Consider the following 15,503-nt stretch of genomic DNA (forward strand, 5'->3'; position numbering starts at 1 on the left):
TGAGGAAGGAATTCTGGTTTGAGCGGATATTTATGTAAAAAGGAATGACCATCTCAGAGTTCAAGCAGTCTGTGATTTCAGCCATTCTCCAGTTCTCTGTGAGTAATGCTCATGGCCACTGATTAATGCTCATGACAATTTGCATGTCAATGATCAGGAAACCGAGCTTGTGGCTCATTGATACATAATGATGATAATTTTGATCATTATGCAGTTGTACTGTTTATAAGACTGGGGAAACCTGCAATCAGCTGAGACTGAAAAAGTCTCATGGATAAGAGATGAAATGTACCTAAATTACTGAGCACGTGCCAAGACAAATCTCCTGGTTGTGTGTATATATTCTCCCTGTCAATGTGTGGGGTTCTTCGATTTGCACCGGTTTTCTCACACAGTGCAAAGGAATGCTTGTTAGGTTAATTGGTGATTTTAAATTAGCCATTTTTCTCTGTCTGTTACTCTGTGACTGGTGACCTAACTTCCACCCCTTGACAGCTGGTAGTAGGCTATAGACCCCATTTGGATAAGTGGCTAAGAAAACGTTGGTACTTTATTATTTGCTTCCCTTTTTTGGTTTGGAATCCATCTCTTTCATAAATGCTTTGATTAGAAATGAACCTCTAAATCTTTGACTTCTGTTTTTCTTCCAGCAGATCCCGTCTCAGGTACGGTGTTTTTGGTTTTTGGTTTCACCAAACTGACATCAATTCACGTTTTCTGTTATTTCATCTCAAAAAAAGCCCACAAAGCTGTAAAGTGCTGACAACAAATCATGTCTGTCAGCTCAGGGATGGGACAAAAAAGTCTGAAAATATTACACATGAACTGTCATGCAAACTTTTATGGGACAGTTAAATCTAAAGAAGTAACCTTGCCTAAATAAAGGTGTTAAGCTAGTAGAAGATACTAGGATTATTAGCATAAGTAAGGTTGGAAAGCAAATTTTACATGCCTATTATACTTTCACCTTATTGCTATTTTAAAGGGTAATATATTCCAATAAATACCTGGTAGTGGTCAGCCGTGCAGATAGGTATTTTATGTCACATTTAGAAATATGTCTCTCTGACATTTACAGCTTTTCCCGCTATGATAGAGGTGACTTGAATTTTGTTTGCAATGGGTGCAACATCAAAACAAATTAACTTCAGCAGCTGTATTTCTCTCCAGGAACTGTCTTCTTAAGTTAGAGAGTGAGCTCTGTGGATTAAGTCAATCCATTTCCAACATTTTCCTTTCCTCTCAAAAGGCAATTCGAAGCAGTGAATCTGCAATGAAGCATTCATAGATAAGTCACCTACAAACATAAAAACAATCAAAATACAAAACTTTATATAAGGAGGAGTTGAAACAAAAAAGTGTTTCTAGGAAAAGATGCACCTTTTTTAAATGTCAGTTTTGTTAGCTCAACAGATTAGTACCATTCACCTCCATTGTGCTGGGGCGCAGGAGTAATTACAACAGCTGAAATCTTATAAACATAGGCACATAAAAATGAAAATATTTGCATGGATAGAAATACAAAGAGGTAAGTAATAAAATGGTTCTTTGTATAAAATTGAACTGACATTTTAATGGCGAACAGCCTATTTTTAGCTGGATTGCAAAACATTTCCGTCTTTGTTTACACTGGAGGGTATTTTTACTCAAAATGTCGTGTTCTTCTAACAAAGTTTCACGAGGCTGAGCTAGAAACGTCTTCAAAGGCCATTGTCTGAAATGCCTCATCATACCACAGGTTAGCTATTCAATGAGGTGGCTCTTCAATGTTCTTTCAGAGGTGACTGGGCAGTGACAGCTTTATTAATTATAGTTTCTTGAGGACTATGGCCTATTTGTAAAGCCACCTCTGCCTGCCCTTGTCTCCTTTCCCTACGAGTAGTCCTACCCTTGCCTGTTTCGTGTGCACAGAGCTGGGTGCTGCTGATAGCTGAGGTTAGGGTGGTGAGGTGAGGTGGAGGAATCTTGTCGACAGCCTCCGCCGTGGCTCGTTCCACCCCTGTGAGTTTCATTTCTCCCCCCATTCATTTTTCATTTAAGAAGGTGACACAATATGCTCTGAGCCCAAGGGGCCAAAACGCACCATCGATTTCCCCTCATATTGTGGAGCTCTGATGCTTCACTCAGCCCGACCCGTTACCAAGCTTGTACGTTAGATCGGAGCACACCGGGACGAACCGATAAACACGCAGTTTGCCTGTAAACACGAGGACTGCCTGTCCTCGCTCATCTGCAGACATTTAAGGGTAAGCTGAATGTCAAGATGTAAAGCTGGCAGAGATGTGATCAAAATGTTAAAAGCTATTTAATGAGAAAAGGTACATTTCTTCTTATGAACTCTTCTGATAGAGGGTTGTAATTAAGGCTGAGTCTTGACAATGCTGTGTACAGGTATAATAAACCAGAAGCACTGAAGCAGAATCAAGGATATCCTTAAGAGCAAATGTTCACACTGCTAAAAGATATCTGAATGATTTTTTTAAGCGTAGCAGCAATCAGAAGTGAACACGTTTTGGCATTTGGCCCTCATCAAGTTAGATGGCAATGGTGAAAACTCTAATGAAGGCAAAGTGCCGCAGCACGCTCATTTCTGAAAAGCCACTGTGCAACACAGTGTTATTGTAAGAACAAGCACTTATTTAAGTAGTCCCAGAAGATTTATAATGTATTCGCTTGATTTAGATGATACGCTTAAAGGAGTGTTGTTATATAATTCAATGTACGTTTATTTTTTCCTCTCAAATATAGAAGCAGATTCTAAATATTAATGTCTTCTTTTTAATAGTTACTACCTTAAAAAACTGTGTCAACAACTTGGAATTCAAGAGTGAAATTGCCAAACACAATAAATAGTTACACTAATACTAATGAATGAGTCAATAAATAGGAAATAAATAAATAATAGTCAACCATAATATCCCAGGTAACTTCCTGTGCATTAGCATTATTAGCATGTTTACGTCAAAAGTAAACTATTAAATTTCTTTCTCCTTTAGGGTTGTAAAAACGAGAAAAACACTTTTACTTTTCTTTCAAGCAGAAGAAGTCTTTTTATTACTTTATACGAATCCAATGCAGAAAAAGAGCACCTCTTTAATTAATTTTTAGGAGTAGATTATTATATTACTCCAGGGCTCAACGTAGTACCAAAATGTATTATAGTAACTTGTGAAGATGACTTTTTATTGCAGTGTGATCTTACCAAGAGGGCAGACATTCACTCTTTGCCAGCACACCATCAACGGGCTCATTAGCTTTGGGGGCTTCTTTCTGTGCTGCAGCTTGAACAATTTATTCCTCTGCCTGCTTTGCTTCCATGTCCGGCACCATTTTCTTTTCCTGTTCTCTGGCTTAATAACCACAACACAGCATGAATTAATCATGTTTCAGTTGGCTTTCATAGATTGGTTTTGGTTTTGTTTCGCTTGAAATAAACCACATGAGCATTGCTTTGTGTATTTGTGGAACATGCATGGACACAAAGTGTCAATGTTTTGCCTTTTTCAAGGTCAGTTACATTTCAAATGAGTGTCTTTTGTTATTTTTAATATTTCATTGTTTTTTTGTTTGTGAAACACTGTAATTTTTGTGGGTTTGAATCCACTCTGTGTGGAAATTGCGTTTATCAGTGGGAGGTACTCTAGCTCCCACAGTCCACAGATATGCACGAGGTTAGGTTAATTTGTGATTCTAAATTGACTGTAGATGTGAACGTGAATAACCTGTTCAGGGTGTACTTCTTACCCTACGACATCTGATATAGCCGCACCACCGATGGATGGATGTGTAATTTCTACAGTAATCATCTGTCACCTCAGCTCCTTTCCATCAGATTTCTTCCACTGATTGGAAAAACTGAAAACAATTCTTCTTAACTGTGTTCTGTGGGACAAAATGGCTTCAACTTTTGACTTAGATTGATGGCCATTAGCTCAGCAATGTGCCTTTTTGGTTGTCATGTGGTAGTTTTAATTTCCTGTTCTATAAACGATTCTCATCTGCACGCCACAGGCTTGTTGCATTTCAACTGACACGATTCATTTCAAGCTCTCAATGCCTAAAGCCAAACCTGCTGCTTCTGGTAGCTTTCTGTAAGTGATAAAAGCTGTTATTTATTTATTTTCCTTCTATGTGTGGCAGGATTTTGGGGATGACGGTTCACTGTACTTCACCAAGGTCACCACTACCCACATGGGCAACTACACCTGTTATGCTGATGGATATGAAAAACTGTTTCAGACCCACACTCTTCAAGTGAACGGTAAGAGGCTTACACATACATTTGTCACACTATTTGTAAAACAATAGCCCTGTTTAATGCTAAGATTTCATCTGAAAATCGATATTTGGTAAATAATAGTAACAAAGTGGAAAAAACACATTCTTGCCAGGTTTAAGGCAAATTTACATTTACTGTTAACATTTAGAGTTTTGTTATGATCTCACAATGGTCATTATAATCTTTGTATTTGTCCCCACAGTCCCTTGTCACATATGTGGTTGTATCCAGTCTTTGTTTATATTGCTCTTAAAAAGTCATGACCATAAGTATTTGAACAGTCAAACATTTTTGTGTTTTTTGGGGGTTTTTTGTCTTGTTTTTTTTTCTCTGTACACGACCACCGTGGGTTTTAAATCAAAGAACAGAGATGTGATTCAAGTGCAGACTCTCAGCTCAAACTCAAGGGGAATTTGCCTTGAAAAACTCCTGGGTTCCTTTTCCAGTATGCTTTGGGTCGTTATTCATTTGCACAGTCAAGTGCCGTCTAATCAGTTTTGCAGCTTTCGGCTGAATCTAAGCAAAGAGCCCTGCACACTTGAGAATTAATCATCCTTTTTCTGTCACCAGTCGCATCATCAATAAACACTAGTGATCCAGTTCCAGTTGCAGCCATGACATATGGCATTAAGCTATGCCATAATACTACCTCTATTATGCTGGGGAAGGTTAGGGTTTGGGTTTGGGTTTAGGGGTAGGTTAGATCATGAGCTGTTCTAATCTGGCCTTTTTGTTGAGTGTAACCAGTGGTTTGCACCTCTTGGTAAACCCTCTGCAATTGCATTCATGAAGGCCTTGACAATGATACACCTCCCTGAGTGTGTTCTTGACTTGATTCGATTTTGTGAAGGCGTTTTTCTTGCATCAACATTTCTTTATGTTGAGAGATTAATTTGTAATGAAATAACAAGGGAACAGGTTGTACCTGGCTAGGAATCTGATTGTCAGTCAGTTGTCTAACTATTTTTGAGCCCCTGAAAATGGGAGGCTATGTGTAAAAATAAGTATAATTCCTAGAGGAATAATTTTTTTAATAACTTGAATTAAAACTGAAAGTCTCTTATTCAATCACATGTTCATTGTTTGAGTTAAAATCCACTGCAGTGTTGTACAAATCAAAATTACAAAAATCATTGTCCAAAAATGGACTTGTGGACTTGACTGTAGCGGTGCATTTAGAGCCAATAATGGGCTTTTAAAACAGCCTCTAAAGAGTAGAAAAGTAGAAATTCATTTCTGAGAAAATTGTCTTTTTTTTCTAAGTATTTCTTCCTGGAACAGTCATCCTTTAGAAAAATGTCCCTCTGCAAAATCACTTCAAGACAATCATTGTGTAGGGCACTCTTTATTAATGGAGACTGTAAGTAAATGGGTAAGTGGTAAAATATCATGCTGCACTCAGGAATAGTTGTCACCATACCTACTGCTTAAAACTGCATGCCAGGTTCTGCTGTGGTGGGGCTTTTTTTCTTAGCTGGTTCTATAAATTTATAATATCTCAAAACTTTTTGCTCCGTAATTAATGGCAGGATAACATAAGGCAGATGTTTTTCATACCGCATGAGTGCATTATCCCAAAAGTAAAACGTAGTCTTAAGATGTAGTCACACTAATACCAATTGATAGGAAAAAACTGTGGCAGACTGAAAGAGCTAGCTTTTTATCTTATTGTTTAGCAGCCTGAGCGATTTCTCTAAAAGTTGGTTTGCACTATATGCTCAGGACTAAAAAGCAAACAGCAACTACCTGGTGGCGGCATTGAACAGCTAAAGATTCAGACACTTCCCAGAGGAGAAGTCAGTCCAGCAAACAGTGCTGGAATTAATATTTAACTATTGATCAGAATTACAATTCTAAGACATTCTTACTTCTTACTTCTTGGTGTAATGCCTAACATGAGTAAATAAGCAACTGTTTGCAAACAAGTCTGCCTTATCCAGTAATGAGTTCATTAGATGTCTGTTGCATTTATAGCTTCTTCCTGCAGCCACGAGTGGCCATGCAAATCAGTTATTGTGTATTTGTAATTTCTTTTGTCATTTCACTCAAATAAAAGTCCAAAAGACTGAATGCTAAAATCCAGTTTATACTCTAGTGAGATCTCTATCTGCCTCTGCTAGACTTATAAGTCTGTTCTCAAAAATAAATCTTTGAAACAGGTGTGTTCCTCATACAAGGCTTTTCTTGGCTCACAATGGGCCTTTGGGGGTGACTGTACACCTAAGCACAACTGGTTCAAGTATATTTAAGGCAAAGAGTCTATGTTTCCTGTCTTTCAATGTTTATGTATTTTTCTGCAACTTTTGGTCATTTCATACAGAAAAAAAGTGTTTGGGCTCGAGTAAATTAACCCCCACTTAAAGCGAAATAAAAGCCATATTTCATATTCAGGGAAACCCTGTAGTGATGATAGTATTGGCTTTTTGATGGTGCTAAACTAAAGTCACGTTTTTTAAATATTGTGTCAACAAGAAAAGTAGTACATAAAATTTAAGGAAAAGTTGACACATTTTTATTCCTTCAAGGAATTCTCATGATTTTGATAAGCATGCTAATGTTTCAAATAAGTGGCCTTCATCATAAATTAAAGAAAATGAAGGTCATGTCATTTATGTACTAAATGTTGGCAGGTGTCACGTAGTATCCTGATAGAAAAATTATTATTATGTAATAGAATAGAAGTGTAGCTTTTTGAATGTGAAAATTAGCAATTGATTGTGAAGAAAAATCCGCATCAGCTGATTAGTCTCCCGAGTGGCAGAGAATGCAAAACCAGACTACTTCTATGTTAACTGAGTACGATCCACCCAGGATGGTGCATATTGTATGCAAAGTCAGAGCAGCTGCATATTGCTGCAGGTGCAAATAAAAGAAAGTGCTGATTGGTTCACAGAAGGCAGGCAACCCCCCCCCCCCCAAAAAAAAACAAAACAAAAAACAAAAAAACAACTGGACCAGAGTGATGACGGAATTAATTTTGGCAGTGTGGGAAAGTGGAAGTTGAGTAAAGAACAGACTAGAAGCCCCAGTACCCAGGATTCCACACAAATGAGTAAAGACAGAGCAGCCTTCTTGAATCGTGACAATGATAAAATGAAGCGAGGTGGTATAATTCTAATGACAGTTACTGATGGTCAAGGCTCTGTTATGTACGCTCTGTTGCTATGTTTTTAACCCTCTCGGGCTCAAATTAAACTTTTTGTTGCTAATGCACAACCAAGTCCTGCAGTGGTACTTCTGAGTAAAAAAAACTCATAAAATATGTATGTGGGGTAATCAGGTTGTTAGTTTTTAACTGTTGCAAATCGGCAACGCCTGCCTCGAGAGGGTTAAACTTGTTCAGAGAAAGCATTTTACAATAAAATCATTGTTCAGTCCAGCAGGTGTCATTATGTAGAGTCCTGAGCTCCACTACATATCTCTCTGCAGCGTTACTCTTGATAGATTGCCCCACCTCGGTGGAGGATTTACATGTTCAGGTCCAGTGGAATGGCTGTAGGGCCATGCTTGGCTAACTGATCGTTTCATTCTCACAGATTTATTTTTTATTATTTTGTGCACTGCCACCCTTTTCAGAGTATTCTCCTTTTATTTGTGCACTAGTCAATGTGACCTCACTTTCATTTAGAAATAGTACCAGTTCAGTATATTATCTACTTTTTACTAATTGGTTTGGGATAGTCAGTACAGGGAATAACAGTGCAAAGACTGACACGGGAGCAGTAAAGAGAGGACAAAGGTGAAGAGGGCAAGTTTGTGTGAATGAGACACTTTTCTTCCATACTGCTCCTAATGAGCTGAATGTATTAAAAAAAAAATCACAATGTGTCAGTGTGGAAAGCTCAAGATCTTCATTACTTTTGACAGACACTCGGCTCATTATCATTCTTCTAAAAGATTACTTTGAGGTTAATTGCAAAGAAACACAGGCCCTAATAAACCCAGTATTGTGTATATGGAAAATGGGGACCCTCGTGAGGCTGGTGACTTTTGGTTGTAATTAATACTCTAACTTCCACATGACCTTTTTACTGAAGACTATGAGTTTCACATGCTTAGTCTAGGTGAAGCCTCAGAGGACCTGCTATCATCCTGCCATGGCTACTGAGCTTTTCTAAAACTCAATTAAAAAACAGCTGAAATAGGGTAATCCTGGAGAAGTGGATTCAGAATGCTGTCCATCACTCTTGGGGCCGCAAGAGAATGGCAAGATATACATTTAGAGTTTTATTCTGAGCAACTAATGAAATTTAGACTGGACGCACATTTAGGGGAACTTTTTGATTTCCCAGACGTCTGAGAGCAGAGAGGTTTCTATATTGTAAGCTGAGTGCAAAGTGTGGAAGATCATTAAGACGTTTTGGTTTTGATCCCTTTTTACCCACACAAACTGACTCATCAAAATGTCCCTCATGGATTTTATACAAGCATCTCATCTATTGTCTGCATGCTTTTATTGACAGCTAGCTGCCTCCTATTGTTCACCCCATCTTAACGAAGATACTGCAATGCTATCTTCAGTGTACACTATTATCCTCGAGGTGTTTATTTTGTCGTGATTATTTGTTGTTGGAACTCTGTTGCAGGCCCTTTTTTTTGTCTTCCTTTCTTTCTGTTTTGCGGTGACCCCACTTTACCCACATGAATCAATAGAGCTGAATCTCATTTATACTGTGGCTGCAAAGTTTGCCCACTCTCCCAGGCACTTAAGCAGAAAACAAATTGTTGTTTGGGGTAAATTAATGAAAGTCTTGGTTGAATCGTCAAATACACCAACCAATTTTCCTCCTGGAAAAATACATTTTGTTTCCCTCTCTACAAAGCTGCTTTCATTCTGGAAAAAAAATAATTTCAAAACCTATGTAGTGTTAAATGTGAAAGGTAGTATCTTTTGTCAAAAGTTGGCATGTGCATTTTGTGTATGAATGGTTTTTACTTTTATCCAAGAATGAATTGATGATACCATCTAACATTGTTGTTTATGTGCCCTGTGACCCCTGGAAGTCATGTTGTTGGGGGTTAAGAGCTCGTGGTAGGGTGTATGGTACGAAAGGGAGGGCGCACTAATGGGGATTCAGAGACCTGCTGAACCTAACATATACCCATGGGGTCTTGTTATGAACCCTGAGTTTAGCTATAGGTGGTAGGTGTGGTGTGAATCTTGGTGCGCTAATCCCTTGCTCCAAAATAGCCCCTCGGGGCCTGAAAGAAGTCATATTTCTGAGAAATAGAGCTAGAGGTGGAGCTTACCTATGTAGAAGCTCAGGAAGCATAAACCTTGACTGAAACTGGACTGTCTGTTTTTCCGCTGTTGCTCTTTCGATGTGTGAATACTTACAAGCCCCTAGCTGAATGCTGCTGTGTTGGAGTTTTTCCTAGAGAACCAGTGGGTTGCCCACACACTGCTGGATTTTGATGAGAGAAAAGGGTCTGAGTGTTGCTGTGCGTAGGTGCTGAAGAGCAGTTCAGAAAGAGTGTACAGACGTGTAGATTTGGAGTGTCTGGTTGGGTGTTTTAGGGGGGGGTTTACTTGTAGAAGTTATGGTTCTGCCAAATGGATACAAGTTGTTAGGTTTTGTATTGTTGATTGTCATTTATGCTTAGAAATATCTACTTATATATGCTTAGAGTTTTATAATTAGTTTTAGATTGGTAGAGGTTTGATCCTTAATAGTCTGCAAACTTTGTGTGCACACCTACATCCTGGGAGCATGGGAAGAGGTTGTACCTTGTCTTATTGTTTTATGGTAGGATAAACGTATCTATATCTGTTTTAGGCTAAGTGCCTTTTGTTTAGATGAACTGCTGGACTTCCAGACCAGCAGGTTTAGGGAAGTCATTTATGGGGTCACACTCTGGACCCCCCCCCCCCCAACACACACACACACACACACACACACACAGGCAAGGTACTCTTTGTTTGTATGTAGACGTCGTATGTTAATGAACTTATGCATATTCATGTAACCTCAATAAAAGAGCAGTGTTACAGGGGAGCGGACGAGAGCAACTGGGGTCAAGCGAAGGAACGGTGTTTGTCCGGTTCTCTCCCGTGCACGAGAAACATGAAGAACTTTGCCTACTTCGTGTCTTGCTTGCTGTGTAATTATATTGTCTTCAACGTTCCAGCGAATAGGTTCAAGCTACAAACCTAATAGTTAAAATAAGAAAGTAACATTTTCAAAAACATCCCAGCTTGGTGGTGCTTCCTCCGGGCGTGCAAATCACATGTCTCTCTGCAGAGTGGTTTAAGTTCTTCAGGGCGTCATAAATGTCCCTTCCAGTTGTTTCCATCATTGTCCATAGGACCAGAGAATGTAGAATAAGCATTCAAACATACCAGTTGGTTTTGTTGTTTGGGTCTCAGTTATCTCCAAAGCTGCAGACCTCTTCGGCACTCTAGTTTTATGGCCTCTACCAACCCCCATCACCTCACTTCAGGCCTTCGTCCTGCGAGGGGGATACTTATGACTCCTCCATTGTCCATGCTCTGCAGAAAAACCCCTCTGTGGAAAGGGTGCTGGGTCCAGTTATCTTACTGCTGTTATGATCCCAGCAGTCTTCAGAGTGTCATCGTATGCACAGTATAGTGACACAGCATTAGGTGATGTTCATAGGAAACTGCTGTCATCACAAGTAACCAGATGCACAAAATATCAGAGAGAGAGTGTAGTTAGGAAAAATGAGCTATTTCGTGTATACACGTGTTGTGTGAGTCTTTTGTCTTTCCTGCAATAATTTGGCCAAGAACTATACATGTTGGACATTTAGTCATAGTTCTTAAATCTATATAATTACACGGATGTTTTTATTGTGGACATTAAACACATAAACCATAGACCTTTAATCAAAAAGGAAATAGCTACTGTAATATAACAAATTGATATGTGGACATCTTTTTAAAGGCGTAAGACTGTTATGGTGCATTCAATAACTTTGAGCCATATACAGTTTAAATATGCTTGTTTCTTAGCTGACACTGGATGTATGGATGTTGCCATACCTCAAACTTTTAGTGAACTTAGTGAGACAGCATATGAGAGCTGTACAGAAAAAATGCACACGCTGAACAAGTTAAGTTATAAACTTACACATTTAGTTATCTGTGACATTTCTGAACACTAAATCTATGATAATGATGGCTGGAACAAGCTGGTCCAAGGCTGTTTAAAATTTCCCACGAGCCTAATTTTAAGTATCTTGGGCTGAGACATGACTGTTCAGTGCTTCTTTTAAGTATTTTTTGTTTCAAAATAAAAGCTTCTGGTACAAATTACAGAAATAAAATAGCAAAACAGGTGTCATTCATATCAGCTATTTGCATTTTACTAGAACTGAATTTATAATCAACGAACTATTACAACTATTATAATTCTAGTTGTATCTTTCCACAGAAAAAAAGACAACCCAAAACATCTGTTCTTTTTTAGTTTCTTTGTTTTTGCTTTCTATTGTTATGTTCAGCAGGTGCCCTGTGGACCAAATTCCCCTCATTTAAATTGTATTATTTAAATTCCTTGTTGTAAATAATGAATCAGATAGAAAACACACAATGAATGAGAAAAAAGTAGCCCAGCCCCTGTGCACACGTACACTCATTACTGTTTTTGAGACAGAAAAGAAAAAGCATATAAACACAGCATCGTGGTATTCCTTAGAGATCCATTATACTTAATTTCCATTCCAGATCTTTTTTTTAATAACACTCCTAGCAGTCTTACTTTTGTTTTACCCTTGGAAAGGACTTTTTCAATCGCTTTGTGATTTTTCACATAGTGCACTGGATTCAGGCTCTGGACCAAACTGTTTTCTGAGCATGATTACTTCCACATATCGATGGGAGGCATGCAGGTGAAAGGGTAATCACAACCGAGAGAGAAAGCTTTCATCGTGGTGTGCATATTTGTCCTGGTGTGTGGCTGTGGATGTGTGTGGACAGTATTTCAAGGTGGTGTATGAGTCGGTGTCATAGGGAGATGTACAGAGGCTCATGTGTGCTATTAAGAGTGTGTGTGTCTGTGTGTATTTAATAGCATGAGCCACAAGTTCAATTTGACTGAAGTTCTGTACCAAGACTGCCAGGCTTAGTTGGAAATCTCCCAGTCGTGTGATGGTGAAGTGGTCTCCTGCCATGGTGTTTGTGTGCTCCACGCTTGTTTGTGTATGTGTGTCTCTGCACGCCTGCTCACCTTCTGCAGCGCCATGGCCGACGGGAGCCTTGCTGAGTGATTGACGACTGGCTGGGGAGCTTTATGATGGAGCTGTCAGCCCTGCTGTGTCGCATTCTCCTGGCAGTGGCTCTCCTGACACTCTCAGAAACACATCAGAATGCAACTTTTCTCACATCTTGTCTGAATTGAGTTTTGAGTGGAAAAATCCCCCTGCTTGCCTCGCTCTTTTCGTTTTCACGAATGTCTGGGCAAAGAAAATGGTGATTTGCACGCAGGAATCAAGTACGTGCATATGCATTGATGGACTGTGTGAGAGAGGGATTTTCGAAAGGATGAGTGTACACTTTCTGTTGTTTTGGGGACTCTGGTGAAAGAGCTGGATTTACTGTGAGAGAAGGCAGGCTTTGTCAAAAGTCTTTAAGTTACATTTTGTGTCATTAAATATCACTCTATCAGAGTAGCTATACTGTCAAAGCATATTGTCAGGCTTTCAGCTGACATAATCATTGGCAACAAACAAAGGTGTCAGAAAGTAACAGCTAACAAACAGGAAGTTGTGTCTTCAGAAACACCCAGTGCTCTCAACATCAAATAAGTTGTGTTAATTTCATTTAAAACTACATTTAAAACAAAATACAACTCTGATATTCTCTTTCTTTTTTTAAAGAAAGAGAGAAAATCACTCTACACGCATAATTTAAACAAAAAAGAGACATTTTAACCATTACTAGTATATAGCAAATGTATAGTGAGACTTTCTTAAGCAGAAATTTTGTTTACGCTCCACAAGAATGATTCTGAGTCCTACTGAATAAATTTCTTCATCTTGTCCTCCAGATTGAAATGATGGCGGTCAACAAATATTAATTGTTGCACTAGAGAAGATATTGATACTGTAACACTGTTTTAACTATTCATTTAAATAATAAGTACAATAGACGTAACATTGTCACCATAACGATCTTTTGCATCGGCAGCATTTATTTTTCTGTTCCGTACAAATCCTTGGAAGCTCAGCATTTCCAGTGCACAGCTCACTGCACTCTTGGCACTCTGAGTTGAAAAGTGTGTTTTTTAGGAACATGGCCATACTCAAGACGTGAATGTTTTGTAACCAGAAAAGAATAAACACTCAAGTGTGTAGAAGTGCTCTAAAAAAATGGGTCCGATGCAAAATCCAATGTGTGTGGACACAGAGCCTAATTGATGGAATTGAGCAATCAGATGGCACACCTGGTATCATTGCCTGTTGCTTTGTAAGCACATCCAATTATTCCTGACGACAATTTTAAAGCCAAAAGCTCGAAGCTACATATGCTCTCATGCCTCTACTCTTTTTATCAGGGGAACTCCTCTTTTCAGGTATCTTTGGTGTTTTGCTGGAATGGTAACACTGGGAGAAAACTGGGTACAACATGCAAAAATAGTCCCCTGGGCACTTATTAAACTGTAAAGGAATGCGCTGTAATACTTTACTTTAAATGATTATATTAGTTTAAAAGTTTCACCCATTAAACTCATACAAACCCACACACACATACACACATGCACAAACACACTTTGTAGTTAATTGCTATTCGTAGCAAACAGTGCTTCTCCTAAACTAACAATTATCCCAATTCTCCCGATAATATTAGCTACATTTGTTTTGAACTTAATTACATACATTAAGTATGACTTTCAGTTATTGCAGTGCCACAATTCAACATTTCAATTTGCTCTTATCCAACACCGCACAAAGCTTTCCCTCTTTTTTTCTATAGATGTGCACGGTTGGCTCACCACATTTTAATTAATTCATTCTACCTCAGGTGGGAATTAAATAACTTGGTGGACTTATCGAACGCTACCAGTGACCGTAGGGCAGGATGGGCTTTCTCCCCCACATTCGTACAGTCACATGGGGAATTCACTGACATGAGCTTTTTCTCAAATAATAGGCCTTTAACTAAGCAGTGACCTTTATTGGGCTCTGTGGGCAGCCACTGGGAATTATGGCAACATTGATAGAACTTGGCACCTCCTACGCAGGTTTTAGCCCCGCACACCTGCTTTTTAGCTCAGAGTAACAACTGTAGGCTGTAAATGATAGACAGCAGTCAGATTTTTGCAGTCTTGATGCATAAGCTGTATATTTGAAAGTGTAATTTGCAAGAGGAAATGCACTGCTCTGCTATTTGAATAGCTTTTCTGGTCTAAAGAAGAGGTGAGAGCTGATATCCCCCATTGCTAAATATGACTTATGACAGGTAGAAATCCCATTTTTATTAATACTTATTCATACTGATATATCCTCAGAAACTTTGGTATTAGAAATCTGACACAACGCTGCAAAGTCACAGTATGCAGTGTTTTCAAATGTTATTTAAGTACTGCACTACAGCACGTGTAATTTTATTGCAAACATCCTTTAGAAGCTGTTTGGAATTTGAAACCATTGCCACAAAGTCAAGGTTTCCACGACCAAGAATAAACACTAAATCTCTTTTTAAACGATGACTTTTCGAAAAGACAAAACCTAAACATCTGCAGCCCAGATGCAGTTGATCCAGCTCAGGATTTGGGAATTTTTAGATATAGCACAATGAAACATTTTGCATCATATGTTCACAAATGCATATTGGAATAATATAAGGAAAACTGGAAGACAGTGTATCAACGTTCTCAAGTAAAATATCCCAAAATAATTTGGATACAAATCTTAACAATTCATGCATGGGGGGAATTTTCAGCCTTACGTAACCTCAACCTGCTCTTACATAGTTAATTATGTATTTATGTTGTGCTGAGCACCTTCATGAATAAAAAAGTTGGAAAAACTAGGCTAGGTTACAAAGATTTTGGCAGGCAGTGATTCCTTCCCATCGCAGATGTTTAGTTGAACTAGGTCCATGAAACCAACAGAGGACCCACTCACATGGAACTGCTGGTCTGCCTGCACAAGCCACTGTATACCCATTCACAGCACTGATTAGTCCCACTCTTACTTACTGTGTAATAGCACCTGTACATGCTGAAAGTATGCTTTGACTGTAACCTACTGGACTCCAGTA

General features: G+C 38.8%; 1 protein-coding gene across 1 annotated transcript in view; it reads left to right on the forward strand.

Annotated features, from left to right (window-relative positions):
* Positions 1-15,503, forward strand: part of fstl5 (follistatin-like 5) — a 197,731-nt gene that overhangs the window by 134,994 nt on the left and 47,234 nt on the right. Inside the window, exon 8 of the mRNA XM_086259763.1 lies at positions 4,141-4,261. Coding sequence (XP_086115889.1) covers positions 4,141-4,261 — 121 coding nt within the window. The remainder of the gene's footprint in view (positions 1-4,140; positions 4,262-15,503) is intronic.

Source organism: Aulonocara sp. 'chitande type north' Nkhata Bay, linkage group LG2, assembly GCF_057382095.1.
Source record: "Aulonocara sp. 'chitande type north' Nkhata Bay isolate Kocher_YH1m ecotype deep benthic linkage group LG2, A_spYH_male_GT1.1, whole genome shotgun sequence".
Taxonomy (NCBI): Eukaryota; Metazoa; Chordata; class Actinopteri; order Cichliformes; family Cichlidae; genus Aulonocara; species Aulonocara sp. 'chitande type north' Nkhata Bay.